The 23,821-nt window shown below is 40.8% G+C and overlaps 1 protein-coding gene across 7 annotated transcripts in view; it reads left to right on the top strand.

Moving 5' to 3' along the window:
- The first annotated feature begins 1,730 nt into the window (after positions 1 to 1,730).
- The window catches only part of SEPTIN7 (septin 7), a 126,844-nt gene continuing 104,753 nt past the window's right edge, over positions 1,731 to 23,821 (top strand). For 2 of the 7 annotated variants that reach the window (XM_043508745.1, XM_038388583.2), the window contains exon 1: positions 1,731 to 4,624. In XM_043508745.1, the coding sequence (XP_043364680.1) occupies positions 4,355 to 4,624 (270 nt within the window). In that variant the 5' untranslated portion in view covers positions 1,731 to 4,354. Of the gene's footprint in view, positions 4,625 to 4,677; positions 4,830 to 7,420; positions 7,426 to 7,859; positions 7,862 to 13,612; positions 13,617 to 23,229; positions 23,235 to 23,821 lie in introns of those variants that run through there. The other 5 variants (XM_038388585.2, XM_038388587.2, XM_043508747.1 and 2 more) reach the window with 5 other exon arrangements.

Raw genomic sequence — 23,821 nt, 5'->3', positions numbered from 1 at the left:
TTTTCAGGAGAGTTCACTTCCCACAAGCTTGTGGGATATTCTGAGATGAGGCTCCTTCAATCTCTCAGGCTGCAGCTGTTCCTTTTTGGATTAAATAATTAAGAGTCATTGGAGCAGACGGACTGGACCATAGGTCTCCTACCTCACAAGAAATGACTGAAGTGCCTAACTCCAGGAGAGGGGTTCCCCACTACGGTTCCCAAGCAGAGAGAGCGGCCTCCCTCCTGCCTTGACTCAAATACCTATCTCCTGGAGAGGGGCAGGGTTTAGGACACGCCTTTTGTCAATCTCTCCCATATGTGAATAGGTGGCAGATACAGATGCCTGGGCCATAGTGGCCCTGCCTGCGCTCTGCCTTTTCCCAACCCTACTCCACCCCTTCCCTGAGGTCCCCACCATCCATCACTGCCTGGCTGAGTCCCTCCTCTCCTCCACTCCACCCTCCCTCTCTGGTGGTCCCTGCCGTTCACTGTGTTCCTCCTCTTCTCCACGCCCCCTCCCCGTATCCTTCCTCTTTTCCAACCTCTTCCAGTGAGGTGCCCCCCACCTGCTACGTCCCTCCTCTCCTTCACTCCCTACCCCATGAGGCCCCCCCTTCCCCGTGTCCCTGCTTTCCCATGCAGGCCTCATGGAGGAAGGGAGTGTGTGGAGAAGAGGGATGCAGTGAGCAGTGGGAGACGGAAGTGGAGGAGAGGAGGGACATGGAGAGCACAAGTGACAGGGTCCTCACAGGGGAGGGGAGATGGAGGAATTCCAGGAGTGGTGGGTGGTGAAGGCCTTGTGGGGGTGGAGAAGAGGAGGGACACAGGGAGTGGCAGGCGGTGAGGGCCTCGTGGGGGAGGGAGGGAAGAGAGGAGGAACACTCTGAGCTTCAGAGGGAGGTGGGCTGAGAGAGGTGAGGGCCAAGCTGCAGTGGGGGTGGGACCTGTGGCAGAGCAGGAGTGGAGTGTGGGTGGGGCTGCAGGCAGAAGAGGCGGGGCTGTGAGCTAGCCTCCCGCAGGGGAAGCTTCACCCGCTGCCCATGCTTATGTGGCTCCCCCCCAGCATACTGGCTTTGTTGATCACATTCTTCGTAGCCTGTCTTTCCTCATTCATTGTTTATGGAGCCTATGAGCCTAACTCAAGTTTTGTGGATCACAGAGTTGTTTGTGATCCACAGAGTTAGTCATTACAACACTGTGTTGCAATGCCTAAGTCCCTTTGTGGATCCAGGCCAAAGTCCTTACCCTGAGAGAAAAAGAGTAAATTGCCCTAAAAATTAAAATTACAGCATTTATTATATTGTATACAGAATGACTCAGACATCAGCATTTTTTGTTCTTTTTTCTCAAAATGTACTATTTTTTTTTACCGATCTTCCTAATTATGCTCCTAATTATTGTAAAGAGAAAAAAATTGCTATTTGCAGCCCTTAAGAACCTGACATTAACCTCTCACAAAAACCAAATGAGATTTAATGAGATTGGGTTCAGTCTTGCTTCAGATTAAGTCAGTGGCAATTTTGCCTTTGATTTCAGAGAGAGCGGGATGGTGTATCCATTCCACTATTTTTTTTTTCCACCAGTTAATCTATCAAGCAATTTCTCACTTAAAAGACCTACTCTGAACCAATTTATTCCCTTTTTAGAATATCTCTCAATAAATTACCTATTTTAGATATGGTATGCAATGTGATATTACTGAAAAGACCATGGAAAAATGAAGTACAACAGCTTGAAACCCTTACAAGAGAAAAATAGTTTTATTTTTCTTGTTTTGTCTTATTGTTTGTGCCACTGTGTTGTACTTTTTATGAATTAGTTGTTGGTGTATACTGTGTATGCAATAAACAACTATTATAGCTATCAAATGTGTTTTTTAATTTAGCATTCCATTGACCACAAAAGCCATGTACTTATAATTTAATGTCATGGACATTGCCATCCAAAACAACTACAGTGAAAAGGATTGTTTCTTCTCATCTGTAATGAAAGATACAAACTTATGGTAAACAATATCGGGCAGCCTGGTGGCCAAAGATAACAACAGTCTCTCTCTCTCTTGGGCATCTCAGAACCACATTATATTGTAACTGTTCCAGCTCTTAAAGCAGGATAGAACCACAAAGAATGGTGATGCATATCTTCTCTAATATAAGTCTAAAGAGTATGTGCCTTTAGTGCTTTCACAAGAAGTGTTTGCTCTCTATATTATCATAATAAAAGTAACTAACTACCAACTAGATGTATTTTTATACAGAGTTTAGGAAAGAAATAAAATTGGGTAGACAATATGTTTCATCTATGTCTCTCTCTCTCATTGCTCATTTATACCTTCTAACAACACTACTAATCAGAGAATACTCATAAGTATCCCTATGCCTTCTACAACAATGTATGATACTGACACATCACTGTTAGTTGTAAGGAAACTAGCTCCTTCTGTACCAACAGTAATAGTTCTGCACTTAAAAGATCATCCTCAAAATGGCAGGAAATCAATTGTGTTCAGACATAACACCACAAGACTTGTTAAAACTATGAATATTCCCTCTTTTCTCCTAGCTCTTTCCCCGCTACAGTAGAGTACTGATCATTAACGTGATGAGAACTGGAAAGCACAGACCCCTATAACATTATGTGGAGCACAAAGAAAGCACTTAGATTGTAAACTCCTTAGGGCAGAGACCATCTTTTTAGTCCATGTTTGTACACCACCTGGTACAATAATAATATAATAGTTTGCAATTGCACACCACATATAAACATCTAGGCCCAGATTTTCAAAGCAGCATATGTTCCTAACTTCCATGAAATCAATGGAAGTTCCAAGCCTAAATACCTTTGAGGATCTGGGCCTTCGAGCCTTCAGCATTGGCACTGAAAGACATGATTTTGAAAGGTTCCAAGGCTTTTTGGCCCAAATATATAAAATGCAATATTCTCAACTCTGAGCTCAGTGTTTGAATGAGAGATGGAATTAGTTTGCTTGCTTTTACTGGTGTTCATTCTTCTCAGATATTGCTACTCCGTCCTTGCAAGTGATGGCATTTACCTCCGACTCATAAAGATATTTCTGAAGAGCCAGTTTACTGTCTTTGGAATGCACCAGAATGAACTAAACAGCACATATTATCAGAACAGTTCCAAAGGGGCGGATGGAATACACCTTGAGTCTCCCGCAAAGGTTTTATCTTCCTTCTGAAAATTGCCACATACAAGAACTGTTTTACTTTGTTTTTTAAATATTTTAATTCACTGCTGGGACACACGATTCAAATTAATACTTGCTGACAGCCGGAAAGGTTGGCCACTATTTACACTTCAGGATTTGACAGAGGAAGACTGATAATTAAATATCCAAAACCTCCACTTCTTGGACAGCTTCCTTTAATTCTTTCAAATCTCCTTTGTTTGTATTTACAATTACAGTTGAAGAAGTTCATGTGGACTTAATTAGGAAAGTCATTTTGACAAAAAATAAAATAGCCAGACAATAACTTAGTTTCTCATGACACTTTTCATAAGATTCGGGGTTTGCCCAAATGTTCTTGGGCAAGGTTCCCACTTCCTACCCCTCACAGCGTGGGGAGCTCTAGCTGTGCATCTGATCGCAGCTCTCCACCCTAGAAGCAGCTACTTTCCAGAAGGGCAGTATGTTGAGTTTGTAGAGTGGAAGAAGTGCTCTACATGAATGTAAAATACACAGTATGGGGCAAGGCGTGTCCAGGAGCAGATGACCTGTTATTGGGCCACATGGTTGGAGGCAGGCAGGCGTGTTTGCACTTTGGTACTAAAGCGAAGGTCTCCCCAGACTGTCCCGGTGCCTCTCTCCCAGCCAGGGGACGGGCATGGGTGAGCAAGAGATTACCACTGGGCCCACACATCTCCTTGAAGAAAGTCACACACAGCACAGAGAGGGAGCCGCTCGCTCCTTGACACTCCCCGCGCAGCAGCAGCAGCAGCAGCAGCCGCCGCCGCCGCCGCCTGAGCCCGTCCGCGCTGGGCAGGGCAAGCGCAGGGTGCGAAGGCGGGTGTGTGTGTCCGCCGCGCGAGGAGCCCGTCCCGGCAACGTCGAACCGCCAGGGCCGCCCGGCAGCCGCCTACTTCACCCTCCCGCCTCCTCCCCGCTGCCCGCGCTTTCCCGCGGCCTCGGCCTCTTTTACGCTAATTCCGTCAATCGGTGACGCCAGTTTGCGGGGCTTGGGTGGGGGGGGGGAGGGGGCGCGAGGGACTAGAAAACGTATCGTTCGTTAGCTTCTACACGGCGTGGAGAGTAACGACCCTACCAGAATACCCGAGGAAAAGGTTGGAGTAGCCGCCTTGCGCGGCCCTGCTTGTCAGCCATCTTTGATTCGGGCAAGGCTCCCCCCGCCATGCTTTGCGATCCCCGTGGCTCAGTCCGGAGGGAGGGGGATGTCCTCCCTGACGCGGAGCCCAGCCAACGCCGCCGATACAATACAGTAGCACAGCGTTTCATCGGCCGCATTTGCCCGGATTCAAAATGGCCCCCGGGCACGTCCACGGGGCGGGGCAAGAGCCAAATCTCTCGAGAGTGTCCGGGATTTCCGGCCGCAAGGCCGGAAGCTGCTGCGTGCGAGCAGAGGCGTGAGGAAAGCGAAATCCGCCTGTTCGCTAGTTCGTGTGCGTAGGGGCGGCGTGGTGCAGGGTGGCTACGCTGTGGAATCGGCGTAGGGGACGGTAACGAATCGGCGGGGCGGAGGCAGCGGCAGCGGCAGTAGCTGTAGCTGGGGGTTGGCTGGTGGGGGGAGGGGGAAGCTCGGTCAGTGCCGCCGCGGCTGAGGTGGAGGAACGTCAACAGCAGCAGCAGATCCGCCGCCAGCGCCATGGGTGAGTGTCCAGCCCGGGGCCCGCCCTGCGCTCGGAGCCGGGACTGTGACAGTTGGAGCGGGGGGCGGCGGCGGCGTTTCCTGGGGGGCGGCTCGGGGTCTCCATCACGGGCAGGGAGGACGGTGGGTCTCTCCGCCGCCCGCGAGGCTGTAACGCCGGGCATGGCCCAGCCGCCGCCCCCTTCTCGTCCGAGGCGCCGGAGCCACCCCGCCCCAGAGACCTCGCTCGCAGCCAGAGCTCCAGGCGCAGCCCGCCGCGGGACCCCGCCCCGCTGCATCCTCAGAGCGGATGGCTTCAGCCCCCCTCCCACTCCCCCCAACGTGGGCCTGCGCCCCCCCCCGGAGAGGCTCCAACCCCCCCCCCACTTCCTGTATTGTAATTTTTTTTTAAACCGGTGCAAAATCGGAAATGCTCGAGAGATTTTTTTTTTATCCCCCCTCCCCTCTAGTTTGCGCCCAAATTTGGGAGGGAGGAATTTGCAGCAGGAATTAAAGCAGGAGAAATATGCAGGAGAGAAGCGGGTGGGACTGAAATCATAGAGCTGGCGGGGGGGGGGGGGGGGATGAATGTGTGTTTGGTAGCGTGAGATACCAGAAAAATTGCAGCACGTTTCCCTCTTAGTTACTGTGAGTTGTGGGTGTTTTATAAAGCTTTTTCTTAGTCGATGTGTATGCACGTTTTTAACCTCTTTCTTCCCACCCCGCCCCCAAAGCCCCACTCCTGTATTGTGAATGAGAGCTCAGTTTCACTTGAGTTATCCAGTCACACCCCAAAAGAGCTTGCAGTATTGTTAGACTTCTGGGTCTCATAATGTATTCGATTTTTTGTTGTAATTGAAGTGATAGTAAATGAGTTGCTCAGTATTAATTTAAAACTAGTCCACCTATGTACTTTTTGTCCCTTGAAAGATTTTTTTTTAAATAAATGTAAGATACACAATGTCTATTTTATTAATTTTTTAAAAGGGAAACCTACGGAAGAGCTTGGGACTAAGCCTTAACTAACTTTTTAAAACAGATGACCAAATAATTGTTGTGACAGGATATTCAAAACTTAATAGGCAACTTTGGGGGAAGTATTAGTTACTTTAAGATACTGTGACTTTATGTTGCAATAGGACTTCAGTCCATAGGAAAGTAAGGTATAAATATGTAAAGTGTAACATTTAAATATCTTTGGATGTAGCTTTGGGCATGCTTCCTTGTGAAGACACAATAACACAGCAGAGGCTTGGGGAGTAATGTCTTATCTGAGAATACTTGTTGAAAATTTGTTCTTTGTTACTGTCCTTTATAATCTCCATATGAGAGACACTGTGATGTATAAAAAGAAAAGGAGTACTTGTGGCACCTTAGAGACTAACAAATATATTTGAGCACAAGCTTTTGTGAGCTACAACTCACTTCATCGGATGCATTCAGTGGAAAATACAGTGGGGAGATTTATATACACACACACACAGAGAACATGAAACAATGGGTTTTATCATACACACTGTAAGGAGAGTGATCACTTAAGATGAGCTATTACCAGTGGGGGTGAGGAAGAAAACCTTTTGTGGTGATAATCAAGGTGGGCCATTTCCAGCAGTGGACAAGAACATCTGAGGAACAGTGGGGGATGGGGGGGAGGAAATAACATGGGGAAATAGTTTTACTTTATGTAATGACCCATCCACTCCCAGTCTCTATTCAAGCCTAAGTTAATTGTATCCAGTTTGCAAATTAATTCCAATTCAGCAGTCTCTCGTTGGAGTCGGTTTTTGAAGCTTTTTTGTTGAAGGATAGCCACCCTCAGGTTGTAATCGAGTGACCAGAGAGATTGAAGTGTTCTCCAATTGGTTTTTGAATGTTATAATTCTTGACGTCTGATTTGTGTCCACTTATTCTTTTACGTAGAGACTGTCCAGTTTGACCAATGTACATGGCAGAGGGGCATTGCTGGCACATGATGGCATATATCACATTGGTAGGTGCGCAGGTGAATGAGCCTCTGATAGTGTGGCTGATGTGATTAGGCCCTCTGATGATGTCCCCTGAATAGATATGTGGACAGAGTTGGCAACGGGCTTTGTTGCAAGGATAGGTTCCTGGGTTAGTGGTTCTGGTGTGTGGTGTGTGGTTGCTGGTGAGTATTTGCTTCAGGCTGGGGGGCGGTCTATAAGCAAGGACTGGCCTGTCTCCCAAGATCTGTGAGATTGATGGGTCGTCCTTCAGGATGGGTTGTAGATCCTTGATGATGTGTTGGAGAGGTTTTAGTTGGGGGCTGAAGGTGGTGGCTAGTGGCGTTCTGTTATTTTCTTTGTTGGGCCTGTCATGTAGTAGGTGACTTCTGGGTACTCTTCTGGCTCTGTCAATCTATTTCTTCACTTCAGCAGGTGGGTATTGTAGTTGTAAGACCGCTTGATAGAGATCTTGTAGGTGTTTGTCTCTGAGGGGTTGGAACAAATGTGGTTGTATCGTAGAGCTTGGCTGTAGACAATGGATGGTGTGGTGTGATCTGGGTGAAAGCTGGAGGCATGTAGGTAGGCATAGCGGTCAGTAGGTTTCTGATATAGGGTGGTGTTTATGTGACCATCGCTTCTTAGCACCATGGTGTCTCTGGTCACTCGATTACAGACTTGAGAGTGGCTATTCTTCAACAAAAAAAACTTCAAAAACAGACTCCAACGAGAGACTGCTGAATTGAAATTAATTTGCAAACTGGATACAATTAACTTGGGCTTGAATAGAGAGTGGGAGTGGATGGGTCATTACACAAAGTATAACTATTTTCCCCATGTTATTCCCCCCTCCCCCACCCCCCACTGTTCCTCAGATGTTCTTGTCAACTGCTGGAAATGGCCCACCTTGATTATCACCACAAAAGGTTTTCTTCCTCACCCCCACTCCCCCGCTGGTAATAGCGCATCTTAAGTGATCACTCTCCTTACAGTGTGTATGATAAAACCCATTGTTTCATGTTCTCTGTGTATTTGTGTATATAAATCTCCCCACTGTATTTTCCACTGAATGCATCTGATGAAGTGAGCTGTAGCTCACGAAAACTTATATTCAAATAAATTTGTTAGTCTCTAAGGTGCCACAAGTACTCCTTTTTCTTTTTGCGAATACAGGTTAACACGGCTGCTACTCTGAAAACGGTGATATATAGGTTCTCAATTATGTAATGCTTTATACCTGAAAGGTTAAGTTCACAGAGGAGAGAGATGCTTTTGTACATTGAAAAGTCTAAGCTCTCTGTATTAATGTGTTTAGTGAAAACCCTGTCCAATTAAAACAAAAAACAAGCCTTAAATATCAGTATTGGCTGTGTATATATGTGTATTCAGCACCTTTGAAAATTGGATACACCTCTTCATTTCACTGAAGGTAGTTAATACCTCTTTAATCTGTGTAACAATACCTTATTGGTACTAAAGTACCAGAATGTTGGCTGAATTATATAAACTGATTTTTTTTTTCACTCAGGGCTACGAAGCTAGGATTATCATAAGAATAACAGACACCAATTAGATCACTGAGGTTGTTCCTAGATGACAGTACTTGTTCAAGTAATCTAAATTTATTTTAAGGTATCCTAACTTAGCCTGTTTGATATTCAGCCCTTTTCTCCCTACATTTCCTCTCTCTTCCCAGTTAACCCTGAATTAGAGTCTAGCTGGAGTATAATATTTAAGTTAAAGAAAATCAGTAAATTCTCAGTTGAGAGAGACCACATATTAGATTAACTGTTATGGTAGTGAGGTGGCTTTTTTAAAGTGCGGACCTAGTACTTTATTCTAGGGAAGAAGGGAAACGTAACACTTCCCTGTAACTTGGAACTTCTTCCTCTCCCTTAAAAATATGTAGGTGGAATTTACAGCATTTACTTGCTGAAAGTATTAGTGAATGAATGGGATAGTTGTCTTTTGCACTTTTTGTGCATATGTGAAGTACTATGTTAAGCATTTTTGAAATAACTTTTCCACATCTCCTTATCCTGTAACACTTTTGCATCGCACTTTAGTATAAAATTGATAAGTAGATTGGGGCTGATAGCATTGAAATCCAAAGCAGAGCAGCATTTGTTTTCTAGCTTAAAGCAATACTATCTGCATTTTTGTAGCAGACACTTTAACAACCAGCACCAATAAATGAAAGTTCTGTGTGAATACAGGCTTTGAAAAGTGGCTAAAAATAATGGTTACAGAATCATCCAGATGTTGCATTTAGGGGTTGATGGGATATTTTAGGACCTCACTTTGAAATATCAGCATCCACTTAGACAATGTCAATCTATTGCCTCTGCCTGAGTGAATCTTTATAATCTCTGAAACAGACAAATTGACTACCTTCTAGCTCATCCTGTTATTGGGGTAACTGTAGGCATTTTGTCGTCTTTTGGTCAAATTGAAATAGATCAGTAATTTTTGGATTGGTCACTTTAAACTGATCACCCCATATAGGTGTCCCCAAAGGTAACTTCATTTTTGGATGCATGTAACTTGTTACTCAATTTATGCACTGCTACTGTAAACATGCAGGTGTTCTGTGATAAGGTTCAAGCATGTAATATGCATTGTCCATAATATTGCTCGTTAATATAAAACAAAAGTTAGACTTGTATCTGCTACTGTAAAAAAGAAGACTGGGAGCTCATCCTCTTGGGACTGAGATGGACACAGCAGAACTCTAAACTATGTTCTGATAAAATACCACAGCATTTCCTTCAGTTTACCCACAAAACCAAATAACTTGTCTTCTTTTAGAACTTGTCTCACTTAAAATGGTGCTTTAGATGTGTTCTTTAAATGATTTTAATGGACCATCTTCAGAGTATACAAAAACATCCATCAAACATTAAATTCTAAATAAAGAAAAACAAGTAGTTTTTTCCTGGTAGTCCTGAATTTGGATTTTGATTGTATACATCTGAAAACTTTGTTAGGATCATGCATTGTAGGAAAAAAGTTGTGTGTTTATCTTTAAAACTGGCATACAGCTGTTGAGTTAATAGTTTCTATTACCTGCTCTGGTTGTGGTCAGACTTGTCCTTTGTCGCTTGGGCAGGTTATTAATAGAGTAACTGAAGTTATGTAAACCATATGGTCATAATGGTAGAGAAATAATTGGATGCTTTAGTTCAAAAGGAGTAGCAGATCCATGGTTACTGTACCTGTGAGGTCTGAATGGGATGATAGACATAGTAAGTTTTGTTGTAATCATAAGGCCCACTTCTGCAAGTGCCTACTCACAGAACTAACTATAGGGAGAGACTTGTATCTTGATGTGATTGGGATTGTAGTTATTCTGGTATACATTTTTTTTTATTTAAATTTATTATAGGGCTTATGTCCACTTAACCCATTGAGACTGCACAGTCATGTGCATGTTACTGATGTTCCTGACTTCTGAAATTTGGTTTATTCACTCATGAATAACACAAGCTATCTGCAAGTGTTTTCTCTGTAAGTAGTAGTATTTTAGTCATGACTTGAGTAGCTTGCCTGAGCAGTGTTTAAATTAGTAATTGAATTTTGAATAGTCTTCAGCTGTGGCCTACTGTATAAATTGTACTTACCTAGTGGTCTGTGGATACCTAGCCAGATATGGCTACAAAAAGGTGTTGTGGGCGAGGAGTGTCAGCATAAGTGATGTGAAGCTTTTTCACAATGGCAAGGGCTAGAAACTTAATTTTAATGAAAGCTTAAATTCTGTAGAATCTGATAGTTTTGGTAATCTCTCCTCTTCTTCCAACTCTCCTGGAGAACTTACCATTTGCCAATGGTGAGTTGATCAGTACATTTTTTTTAACCCCTGTTTTAATCACAGTTTTAAGAGTACTGTTTTTAGTGTTTTAATGTCTTGTACCAGGATGGGGGAAGCTTTTTTGGTAGGGGATTTTTTTGCATTACTAATCAAATTTTTTCTGGTTTCAGAGTAGCAGCCGTGTTAGTCTGTATCTGCAAAAAGAAAAGGAGGACTTGTGGCACCTTAGAGACTAACAAATTTATTTGAGCATAAGCTTTCATGAGCTACAGCTCACTTCATCGGATTCATTTCTGTGTTTTGTAGCTTCACTTTCAGAGTTAAGTGCAACTGCTTTGCAAAACCTATTTTACTGAGTTGATCAAGTATGGATGTGAGAAAAATTGCTGTTTAGGGTACTCTTAGCTAGCCCTAAGAATAGAGCATGTAGATACCATGCTGCTAAACATAGAAAATAGCACTTTTCAAGAGGAAAGTGGCCAGTTTGTCTGTAGTATATTAAAGAATGAACCTTGCTCTGACTCACATCCTGGCACTTTGATTTCATTCTAGAACCAGATTACCCTTCGTACAACATAGTTTTTATCGTGCCGCCATTGCCCAGTTTTTTCATACTGACACATTCTCTTCTTGGCTGTCACTACTATATCTCATTTGAAAGTCTGATAGAATCAGCTTGAGATCCCTGGATACTGGAAGACTAACATTCAGATCACATGCTTGACAGAACCCCTTGGTGCTGTCAAAGACCAGTACTCTGCATATTTTAGTCTCTTTAAATCACTTTATTCACATGGGGGGAGGAAGGGAATGAGAATACAGACTTGACTTTGTTTCCTAGTGGTTCCTAGTGGTTTGTGACTCATAAGTTTCTTTTTCTAAATTTTCTCCTGAGCAAAATGGCACTGTTTCTTAAAGTGACAATGTTAAGGGCAAAAGTTTAATGTTTAGATGATTGCAACCAGTCTTGAAAAATATTGTCCTAAAACGGACAATGATTTATATCTAGATGGGGAAAGTTTTGCATCTAAACAATAAAAATAATCAAAGATGATTAACTTCTTTGTCTCAGCATAGATGAAAAACGTAGATAGACTTTACCTCGGTATAGTGCTTTGGTGAGACCAATATTGGAATACTACATCCAGTTTTGCTGTCAACATTTATAAAAGGATGTTGAAAAATTGAAGAGCATTCAGGGAAGGGCCAAAAATTATTCAAGGGCTGGAAAAAATGCCCCACAATCAGAGTACAAGGAGCTCAATCTGTTTATCAAAGATATCAAGGTCACTTAATTAGTGTTTAACTACCTTGATGGAGAAAAAATACTTTGTACTAAAGCGCTCTTCAGTCTGGTAGAAAGAAAAGGAGTACTTGTGGCACCTTAGAGACTAACAAATTTATTAGAGCATAAGCATCCGATGAAGTGAGCTGTAGCTCACGAAATCTTATGCTCAAATAAATTTGTTAGTCTCTAAGGTGCCACAAGTACTCCTTTTCTTTTTGCGAATACAGACTAACACGGCTGCTACTCTGAAACTAGTCTGGTAGAGAGAGACATAATGAGAACCAGTACATGGAAAAGAGAGACAAACTAGAAATAAGCCACACATTTTTGAGCATGATTAACTATTGGAACAAACTCCCAATAGAGTGGATTCTTCATTTTGAAATTGTCAAATCAAGACTGGATGCCTTTTTGGAAAGTATTTTAGTCATGATGAAATTTTATGGCTTGTTATACAGAAGATCAGACTAGATGATCTAATAGTCACCTCTGATCTTAAAATGTATGAAATATTACCTTTTCCCCATGCTGCTTTCGCTAGTCATTCCTTATTTATAGCTTTTTAAAAAGTAGTTGATACAGACACAAGTAAACATTTTTAATAATTAAAAATATCTGATGTAATGAGAGGGTCACAATTATCAAGAGCATTCGAGAACAACATGTGTCCCTGTAGGGCATCAGAAGAAAACCTAATATACCAGTATTTGATTTAATGTGACCTTCTAGCATCTATCTTTCTGTCCTTCTACAAGGACTTTCAGAAACTTTTAGTATTCTCTTCCTGTACTTTCAAATCAGCTATATTTGTTTTCTATTTTTTTCCACTCTTAACCTCTAGGAGATTCCACCCTAAGTACCTAACATTAGTTCTAATCCTGAATAATTACAGAAATGGGTTCCACAGTGGAATCCAGAGAAACTTGGGGGTTGCAACAAACAACTTTAGGAGTTTGTGGTCCATCTGCAAAGTGATCTCACAAACTGCAGCTACTAAGAGAGGTTGTTACTTGGAGTGCAACAAATGAGTTAAGTACTTAGGTGTCCCTGGACTTTTTGGGTCTTATCTGTTTGTCTCTTTTTGGGAGGCATTATAAAACCAAAAATTGAAGTTCAGTTGGCCCCCTTTAAGCCAAATGAATGCAATATAATAAGCAACAGTGAAATAAAGTGCTATTTTGGGTTGCCACACTGCTGAATATATACACTTTCTTATACATTAATAAGCCTGAAAATTGGTAGCAGTCTAGGGATTTCAGGAGTGAGTGTCTTTGACCCATAGTCCCTCAGGAGCAGAGTGGTGAATTGCCTTGGCAGAACGCTCTGGGCAAAAGAGGTTTTTGCTGTTGGTGTAGTCACAAAACTTCACTTTCATTCCACCGTGTTAAACACAGGTTAATGCTTTTCACAAAACAATCACTGTATATTTGACACATTTGATCCTCATCCTCAAAGGAACCTGCACAACATTTTCAAAAGATAAGTTTGGGAGCTTAAATTCATAACTTCGCTGGACACTGCGTCATGGATTGAATAGGCACTGGATTTATAGCTTATTACAACAATCTATAAGCCACTAACTATTCCCCCCCCCCAGCTGCTTTCCCCTGCCTTCCTTTCCTCCCCTGATTGGAGGGGTGTTAACTTCACCTTGAGTGAAGTATGTGTTAACCACTTATGCTAAATTTTCTTTTCCACCTTGTATTTATCTGTGACACTGAGTACGTTTCCCAGACCTGAAGAAGAGCTGTGTAAGCACAAAAGCTTGTCTCTCACCAATAGTAGTTGGGTCAATAAAAGATATTAGCTCGCCCACCTTGTCTCTCTAATGTTAAACATTAAGGCTATGTCTACACTAGCACTTTTGTTGGTAAAACTTTTGTTGGCTGAGACGTTTTAAAAATACCCAACTCCCCCTGACCGACATAAGCTTCACCGATTTGAACAGAGCTGTTGGTGTGGACAGTGCTGTGGGCGGGAGATGCTTTCCCACTGACATAGCTACTCTCACTTCTTGGGCATAGTTTAATTATGCTGATAGAAGAGCTTTCTCCTGTTGGCATAGAGTGGCTATATGGGAGACCTTACAGTGGTGCAGCTGCAGCAGTACAGGTGTACCACTGTAAGCTCTGTAGTGTATACATAGCCTAAGACTTTTGAAAGACAAAATATACTCTCACAAGCTTCAGTCAGTACTATTGGTGGTTAAGCAAGTAACACTCCTTCAGTCTGTCAGTACTGAACCTGTGGGCTAGCATGATATGGCAGTATGCTACTGGAGATGCTGTTTTTTGAATAAAGAAAAGGAGTACTTGTGGCACCTTAGAGACTAACAAATTTATTAGAGCATAAGCTTTCGTGAGCTACAGCTCACTTCATCGGATGCATTTGGTGGAAAAAACAGAGGAGAGATTTATATACACACACACAGAGAACATGAAACAATGGGTTTATCATACACACTGTAAGGAGAGTGATCACTTAAGATAAGCCATCACTAGCAGCAGGGGGGAGAAAGGAGGAAAACCTTCCATGGTGACAAGCAGGTAGGCTAATTCCAGCAGTTAACAAGAATATCAGAGGAACAGTGGGGGGTGGGGTGGGAGGGAGAAATACCATGGGGAAATAGTTTTACTTTGTGTAATGACTCATCCATTCCCAGTCTCTATTCAAGCCTAAGTTAATTGTATCCAGTTTGCAAATTAATTCCAATTCAGCAGTCTCTCGTTGGAGTCTGTTTTTGAAGCTTTTTTGTTGAAGTATAGCCACTCTTAGGTCTGTGATTGAGTGACCAGAGAGATTGAAGTGTTCTCCAACTGGTTTTTGAATGTTATAATTCTTGACGTCTGATTTGTGTCCATTCATTCTTTTACGTAGAGACTGTCCAGTTTGGCCAATGTACATGGCAGAGGGGCACTGTTCCTCTGATATTCTTGTTAACTGCTGGAATTAGCCTACCTGCTTGTCACCATGGAAGGTTTTCCTCCTTTCTCCCCCCTGCTGCTAGTGATGGCTTATCTTAAGTGATCACTCTCCTTACAGTGTGTATGATAAACCCATTGTTTCATGTTCTCTGTGTGTGTGTATATAAATCTCTCCTCTGTTTTTTCCACCAAATGCATCTGATGAAGTGAGCTGTAGCTCACGAAAGCTTATGCTCTAATAAATTTGTTAGTCTCTAAGGTGCCACAAGTACTCCTTTTCTTTTTGCGAATACAGACTAACACGGCTGCTACTCTGAAACCTGTTTTTTGAATAAGATATAAAACTGAGATCCTTACAAACTGGCATCTACTAAAGATCCCCTGCATTTTTCATAAGTGGAGTATTAATCCTGGGCAGTTTGATAACATTCAGCCTAGCTAAATTCACCTTGCAGTTGTAGTTGATCTGTCCTAAATTTTTGGGTAGTTTTGTCTACTGTTAAATAGCTGCTACAGAAGTTGGTGCTTTTCAGTGATGGATAAAGCTTAAATCATTTGGAGAGCCTCTGGAATGAAAGATTCTGTAAATGTATATTTAATTTTTGATTTTTAAAGTATTACGGTATGGTAGAATTCCGAGTTAAGGCCCAAACATTTGGGCTCTAAATGCAGGCTTAAATAGAACTAATTTTTAATTGGAACACTGGAAATTTCCAAAGTGGAAAGGGTCTAGGAAACCCATCTTGATTTTTCTGTCTCTGGAAATGCAAATAGCACTTACTAATTTAGGAGCTAAATTCAGATATTCTTTAATAAAACAAAGGGAAAAAAACACTAAGACTTATATTTGTTGCCTTTTTGAGGCTTTGCCAAGGAATGTGAAATCAGGATTTGAAAAATCTACTATCCCTAGGCAAGTGAGAATTATTCCCTAGAAAATGAGAGAAACTACACAATTAACCTCTGCCGGATATAAGCTTGAATTTAAAAATATGTATCTTTGCATTTATGGTTGAGGAAAACCTTACAAGAACAATTTGTACATTAATGAAGGAACGTCGTCTTAAGTTGCTAGCAAATAGTTCTGGTGATGGGCTTTTGTTTTTAGTTGTACCAAGTACTGGGTTTCACTGTTACTATTCAGAATCTTCTGGCATTCGCAAAAGTGTCAAGAATTTGTAAGTTTCAAGTTGCTGTTACTGATACATAAAGCAGAGGCAGGCAATACATGTCATCACTGGAGGAGGGAGTATAGTAGAAATCGTTCCAGTCTCTTCTCAGAAGAGACAGGAAGCTGTCTTCTTTCATACAGCTCAAGAAGAGTCATCTTCATCTTTGACATCTATTAGTTAGGGTGGTAGGATGACTGGAGACTCCCAAGTGAGAGTGAGCAACAGAAATCCCAGCATTCTCCCAGTTCCTAGTAGCTAGTGGCAAAAGAGCTGGGCTATTGATCAGGGAGTTGCCCCAGGACTTTGCTTGTGTACTGCCTCCTTTTTTTGTCTTTGTATTTACCTACAGGTACTGGGTTAGGTATCTAGTGATTTTATTTATTATTCACGTAAACAGTTCTTTTGAGATGTTCTGCTAGAATTCTAAAAGTAGCAAATCTTTACACATCTGAAAGGCTCAGTAAGCGATCTGTACATGCTACTATTTGGTTATTTAACTTTAAAGTAGACTGTTCTGATGTTTGGGTGTGTTTGGTCATTACAGAGTTCTTAAATTTTTATTATCCAAATGAATGGTTCACAACTATGAGTTGGTCTTGGGCAAGCTTTGAAAATAACTGCAGTGATGTTCCTGTAGAGAAAACCTCAGTTGGCAGGCTGATGCTTTGGTCTACCTGAATGGTTCTTTTTGTAGTATTGCAGCTTTAGTCCTTTCACTCTGTTCAGCTTTTCCATCTGGAGCAATTGAGCTGCTAGTAATCAGTACACTGTTGGATGAATTCTTTTTTCTCACCATCTGGAGTAGTAACAATTGCAACTGAAGTCAATTTTTAGCCCAAGAGTGAACAGCATCAGAAATGGGTTAAGTTTTAGTGGTTTGCAGCTTCCTGTACATAAATTATGTAGCTGTATGATCACTACATTTGCAATCATTGTCTAACAGTACATTTTATCGTTTAGTTTAGTCTAGTTTGGGTTGTGTGGATTATATATCCGTTGAACCTTGTAGACTACTTTCCTCCCATTTATATTGGCAAACGTCTTTGACATCTACAGCAGTTGTTTATGTTGAAAATGTTATGTTCACTAAAATTTCTTATTTAGCTGCCTTATTGTAATTCTCCAGTTGAAAACAAGAAGTAACAACATGATGTGACCAGCCAGCTCTGTGCTCGAGACCATTAGTGGTCCACAGACCATAGTTCTAGTGCATTGGGTCAAACTTTTCCAATTCATTGCCTAACTTCGCTGTTTTTAATTGACATCACTCTTAAAATGATTACTAATTCACAATCTCTCCTTTCTTCTAATAACAACATCCACCAAATATTTTGATAAAACTGGAAGTCTTCAGATGTTAAGGGGATTGCTTCCAGTCGTAATCTAGAGTTCTTTCCAGTAAAATGTAGAAACTTCCTAAATGCTGCTAATCCAATTGACATGTAACGAAGCATTTTTTTACTAATAGATTCTGACACATAGATATTCTAATGGAAACAGTTTTTTAAAGCAATATTTAAAAGTAAAAACTAAATGTTCAGAAGGTTGTGATTTTTGGCTTTAGCTTTAGTATCTAAAATGTGTTGTACATAGTGAAGAATAGGGGTTGCTGGAAACACAGCTGCCTCAAACAGAGTTTCTTAGTTAAACTCAGGTAGGATTAGTTCGTATAAGCCATAATGTTAAAAGCACCCAGAACTGGTATGGGGAAAATAAGAGGAAAGATAAAGAAATAGGAGTGTTCAACTTTGGGAACTACTGGTGCCCAAAACATGGGGGAGAGGGGCAGAATAAATAGACTTCTTTAAAGAGCTCTTCCATCTTCAGTGATCTAAAATGAGAATTCATCATGTTTACAGCAAGTATAAAAATGACCCATTCTTAAAATTATAGAAAAGAAAATTAGGACTACTTTAAATATCAAAAGCAAAATAATGTTCCAAGAGTAAGTGGGCTGAACTCTCTAACATAGCTTCTCCCAGAGTTAAATGTTTGCAGAAGGAATTTGAAGGTCTGCCAATATGTCAGTTGTGCCTATGTTTGAAACATTTGGTCTTTATTTTAATGGATAAAGCCTTTAGAGAGGCTACAGAGTACAGAAATATTTTTAAGAAAGATATTGCTCCTCTGCTGAGCTGTAGTAGATGTCAGGGCCTTGTATGGTGACTTCCAGTCGGAAGAGAAATACGCAACATGGAGTCTGGGTATATTGTCAGTGAAGTTTGGGTTTTTTACACTAGCATACAGTCTTGGAACAGCAGCGTTCACAAGCATCATGCATGCAATTCCTCCCTTTTGACTCGAACACCATTGCCTGGCTTCTAGCGAGCTTCTCTTCCTCAAGAATTCTCTCTAATTAGAGAGTTTAAGGTGGAAAACACTCTTACTGCTTGCCACAGCTCTTCCTAGAAATTTGCAAGAGACAGTTACATACTCGTCCAAGACTAAAACTTGCTTACAGTCGTAAGAATTTGTAAGGTACTAACACCATCTGGTGACACCTGCTATAAAGGATGAATTAATCAAACTGCATATTCCGAGGGGAAAATATTTTTCTACTCACCTTGTGTAGATATGGAAAATATATTTTAAAGCGGCCTAGGTGAACTTTGGGACAAACTATCTTATTTGGGAAAAATCACGTTTTTCTTTTTGAAAGGATTGTTAGCTTGTAATCCAGTTGATGTCATAAAAGGAGTAGAAAGCATTTGCATGTACTGTTTGCTCCCAAATCACCACATCTGTTTTTGTTCTAATCACATGTTCCACACAACCTAAAGAAACTGAATTTGACTGTACTTGTGTGTATGCACCAACTGAACCCATGAGAAACTTATCTTTCAGTTATAGTAATGTGAGATGTCACTTGTGAAAAGACATTTTAAAGTTGACTTCTTTTTTGTTAATTTTAGGGGTAAAATAATTAGCTAGCTTTTGCATCTTCAGCTTAATGCTGGCAGTTGCCTGACCACCCTACAGCAGATATTCTGGCAGACGAAGAGGTGGGAAGAAGGAATAAAATGCAAATGTCTGTTGGATCAACTATCTGAAATACAATTATTATTTATGGACTTGCTGCTGTTTTAAATGTTGACAAACAACATACTACCTTGCCTCACTCTCCTTATATTCTTCCCTATTTCTGTGCTGAGCTCTCTCCCAATATCCTGCTGCTTTTCTGTTCTCTTTTAGTCTGCTTTTGTGACCTCAATATTTTGACTCTTTTTATGGAGAAGGAAGTAAAATGATTTGTTCTAGAATCTTAATCTTTAAATTATTCTTCTGTCTCTTCCCAGAGAGGTGTTCTTGTAACATTCACTTGTCTGCGTGTGTACAAGGGTGGAAGACACAACACGAGAACAGGAGTCTCTAAGACGTGCATGAAATATTTGGAGGGGTTTGATCTTTTTTAAAGCTGTTGAATATTGCTTCAATGAGCAATTTTGTACCAAACTCAATTTGTCCACTTCTAATAAAGAGAGAAACTTCTGTTCCAACTTGGTTTCCTTTCATTAATTTATTTTGACAAACGACAGCTGGTTTATCAGTATTGGTGAGCAATACCCATGGATGATCACTGTTTGGCATTGCAGCAAGAGGAGCAGCATTGAGTCGCTATGCTCCTCACAGCTTCCTGGTTTCCATCTCTCCTTCCAAATCTAACTGAGCATAGATGACAGTTGAGTTGACAGTGCATGAGATGTGTAGGTTTGAGACTGTCAGCTGGACTCAGGGCATACTGTAGAAATTTCAGTAGGAAGCTGCAGTTGTTGCTCTCTTCAGAGGTGCTTTCAATCAGTTCAGGTGGAAAAGTTAACTTAATTTTCTCGTGTGGATAGAGCCTTAAATTTTCCTTTTTTAAGGGCAAATTATCCTACTTTCTTAAAAACCTTATTTCTGCTGGCTGCAGCTGACTCCCACTGGTGAGAGTAACTATACTGCTTTCCTTTCTGTGAGTGCTAAACCTTTGCTACTCTGTTCATAAGTTATTCATGATTGACTTAGCAGATGTTTCTACCTTCAACTCTGAATATTGAAAGGAAAAATTCTTCCTGTTTGCAGAAGTTTTGGATAAACGTAGTTTGATAAAACAGAATAAATTGTTTTCCCTTTTTATGCTATTTCTGCTATACACTTGTTCAGGGTGAGTTTTGTTATGTAAATTTGGCCAATATTTGTAGTTCTCATAAAAACAAGATTGATAATGCTGCCTAAAAGCAAGTGCTAGGGCCTTGCACAGGCTTGTTATACACCTGAGTATTAAATGACCCCATTCGAGTACTCCATACCTAATATCACTATAACAGAAATTGCCAGTTGTAGAGCATGTGTGCAAGTATTTACCTGGTCATTTTGCTTCTGGGATGTCTCAGGGAGTGTAGGATAATAGTGACAGGAAGAAATAGTATTATACACCCTATTAACAGCAGTATATTTTTCTAGTTTTTAATGTTTAGGTAAATTTTAACAAACTTTAGAGTAAAAACTCTTTATCAGTAATCTTCAGAGGTGTTTTGACTTGTGTCAAAAACTTAATCCCCAATGAAACCTTGAGATTCTAGCAAGTGTGGGAGACTTCAGGGGTCCACCAAAATCTTTGAACACTATAAAAATTGTAACTCTTTAAATATACCATAAGTTAACCAACTACTTGTTTCAATTGTGGTTTATTGATTTAACCTAACATAGCATGCCAGCAGAAGTCACTTTTAATGTAAAACTAGAAATTCTACTTATTGACCCTATTCACAGCATCTTGGGCCTGTAGCCAGCTGAGTTAAAACGTAGAGGCAAATAAACTGAATGTGGGATAGGGTTCTGGGGGGAACAGTTTAAACTTCTTTACTGGGGGAAAAATAGATAACAGCAAGTGCAGTTTCTTAAAGTGCCAAACTACAAGGTTTTTTTCAAAACAATCTTTGTACAAAGAAAAGCCTGCATTCCATTTATCTGGATTTCTTACAAGAGTAAGTTACCAATTTGGCACATTACATTCTATAAAATGTTCCCAAATGTGCATAAGGTTTCCTAATGCTATTTTCAAACCCTGCTTTCAGCTGCTTATAACTATGCCAAATGTCAACTGTTTGGGCTGAATTTTCCATGATAGGTGTCTGACTCAGGCTGAACTTTTTGGGAAAATTTCAGTAAAAATGGTACAGTACAGCCATTTCTTAGACTAAAGCCAAGGAAATTTTTTTGCCCACATTAGTGACAGAATAAGACTTTTTTTTTTTTTTTTTTAAAGTTCTTCCACATTTTGGCAAGGGCATTGGGGGTAACCCGGGTGCTAAGGATGTTTCTTTTGCTAATCCCATGAAGGCCTACATGCAAGTTCCAAGCCTCTGAAAAATATGAAGTTCACAATGCTCAATGGAGATGTGTTAGAGACTGGCAGTTAGTCTCAAAAGATTCTCAGTACTGAGCATGCTACTTCTCCAAACAGCTGCTGTGTGTCAGTCAGACTGCATTTACTAACACCTACAGAGTGGCGCAGTATGCTCTGTCTTGGGGCTGCAGGAGGTGAGCAGGACTTTGTCTGCAGTTTCTCCTTTTAGCAGCTGGGAGGTATGAGGACCATTGTGGTACCAGGCAGCAGAACTGAGAGCAAGGGAGACTTTCTTCTTTGCTCCTGCTGCTGGTCCCCAGGCTGCGTGGAAGAGGAAGCAGCTGACCATGAATGAATTGTGTGTGAGCAGGCGGGTGGGGTGGCTGAAACACAACTGGCAGTGGGTGGATAGGAGCAGAGAGGTACAGACAGGCTTGAGGGATGGTACAAAAGAGTATATAACCAGTAAAGAATACTTCCCTCCAGAAAGTGCAGTTGAATCCAGGTTCGTCATGTCAGCAGGTGTCTGTCTGGGAAAGCCACTAGCAAAGTGTCTCATCCCCCTCTAGTCACTGGCTCACTTGAAGGGTGTTACCAGTTACTCATTTAGTTCAAGTAGTCCCAAACCTGCTGCTTAATTCATGTGGGGGTCAGTATGGTTCAACATGATAGGTGTGGTTTTTCCCTACTTTATTTTTTTAAAAATGAAGAAATATAAAAACTACATTTAAAAAAAAAAATTAGTTGCCAAGCCAAGTCCTCAAAGGTTAGGGAATACCAGAATTGTGGTTGCTCATGCAGCTTCAGTTTGGCCTCCATGTAAATGTGTATTCTGATAGTCTTTAATTATATGATCAAACCTCATACAGTGACTGGCATGACTGGTGCACTGAGCATGATTTAATTTAGGCTTTTGTAGTGAATAAAGGTGTTGTCTGTAGGGCTCCTACCTCATTTGTTGCAGAGGTGTGCTGTGGGCAGGGCAAGGAATGGCAGGAAGAGAAAGGATGCTCTTGTGGTCTAGGTACTTAAATGACATCCTGAAGAAATGGATTCTATTTGTGCCTCTGCCACAGAGTTGCTATGTGATGCTAGTTAGGACACTTGCCAGAGTTTTCACTTGTGGCCACTAATTCTGTTCTTCATTTTCTGGGCACCTAATTCAAGACACCTGGGGCCACATTTACAGAAGTGCTGAGTGCACAAACTGCAGATGGAGTTAATTGGAGCTGTTCATTGAACATAAGAAATATAATAAAAATACTAAGTATTCTGAAAAATCAGGCCATAGGTATCTTAAATTGGGAACTCAAAAGTAATGGGCACTTTTGATGATTTTGGCCTTAATCACTATGCCTCTGTTCTCCCACTGTAAAATGCCGTGGTATCAATTCATCGTTCAGGGATTTTGTGAAGATATTGTTTGTATAGCACTTGGATACTAGTCAGAGTACCACAGAAAAGATCATGGGGAAATTAATAATGTTGTATCCATGGTTTGGATGGTGTTTGCTAAAAAGGCTTGGGTCGCACATTGAATGAGAAACAAATTTGAAGAGCCCATCTATCCTGTTCACTGAAAGAGGTATTGGTCATGTGGGAAAAAGTATTATGTGATCCTGGACTAAGCCTACATCATAATCATAGGCTCCAGGAAGCCAAATTATGGTTGTACAGATTTAGTATAGTCTGTACTATGAAGGAATAAACATCTGGGTTTTTAAAATCAAATTATAAGCAATTCTGTAGACTATTAAAATGATTGTTGATCAAATGTAAGTAACTTTATATTTTTCCTCCCCTTCCTTTGTGTTCTGCTGCATGCTGCTGGACCTGTCATTGCAATGCTTGGAATTCATCACTTTTTACTGTTACCCTTGGATGTACTCTCTCAATATCTGGAACACTGGAATGATGGAAATATGTTGTTTACAAAGTAGCTGTGAGTATCATTACTTTTACAATTACTCTTAGACTAAAAAACAGTGTTGGTTTGTTAGAGTAAGCGTTGAACTAAAACTTTACAGAATACAGTTGGATGAAAATCAAGCTAAGGATAAAAAAGTTAAGCTAATGTAGGTATTTAAAACTTGATGTTCTGAGCTGGTATAATGATTCACAGTGTGGAAATAAATCAATGAAATAGTAGCAAAAACAGCTTTTAAAAACCGTTTGAGGAATTTAAAAAGTAAGAATTTAGTAAATTGCTGGAAAATAGAAGCCCAGAATGGGATTAATCATGATTTAAACCAGCAAGAACCAAGCAAGAAACCTTGATTTAAATTTGATTTTTATCACTTAACATTTGGTTATTTTCCTGAAGAGCGGTTCATTCTCATTAATGTGTGTAACCATTAAGATGTTGATTTATAATGAACATTGTACTAAATTTGCTAACCAGGAGTATATGCTGCATCTGTACACTTATTTAAGCAATTATGTAGTGAAATCAAAGGTCCTCCAAGCCAATGGCTCATCAGGCTGATGCAGTTTAAGGCACGTCAGTTTCATAGCCAGCGGTACACAAGA

Source organism: Dermochelys coriacea, chromosome 2 (genome assembly GCF_009764565.3).
Source record: "Dermochelys coriacea isolate rDerCor1 chromosome 2, rDerCor1.pri.v4, whole genome shotgun sequence".
Taxonomy (NCBI): domain Eukaryota; kingdom Metazoa; phylum Chordata; order Testudines; family Dermochelyidae; genus Dermochelys; species Dermochelys coriacea.
Note: the sequence above shows the minus strand (reverse complement) of the source record. Positions and strands in the feature narration are given on the sequence as shown.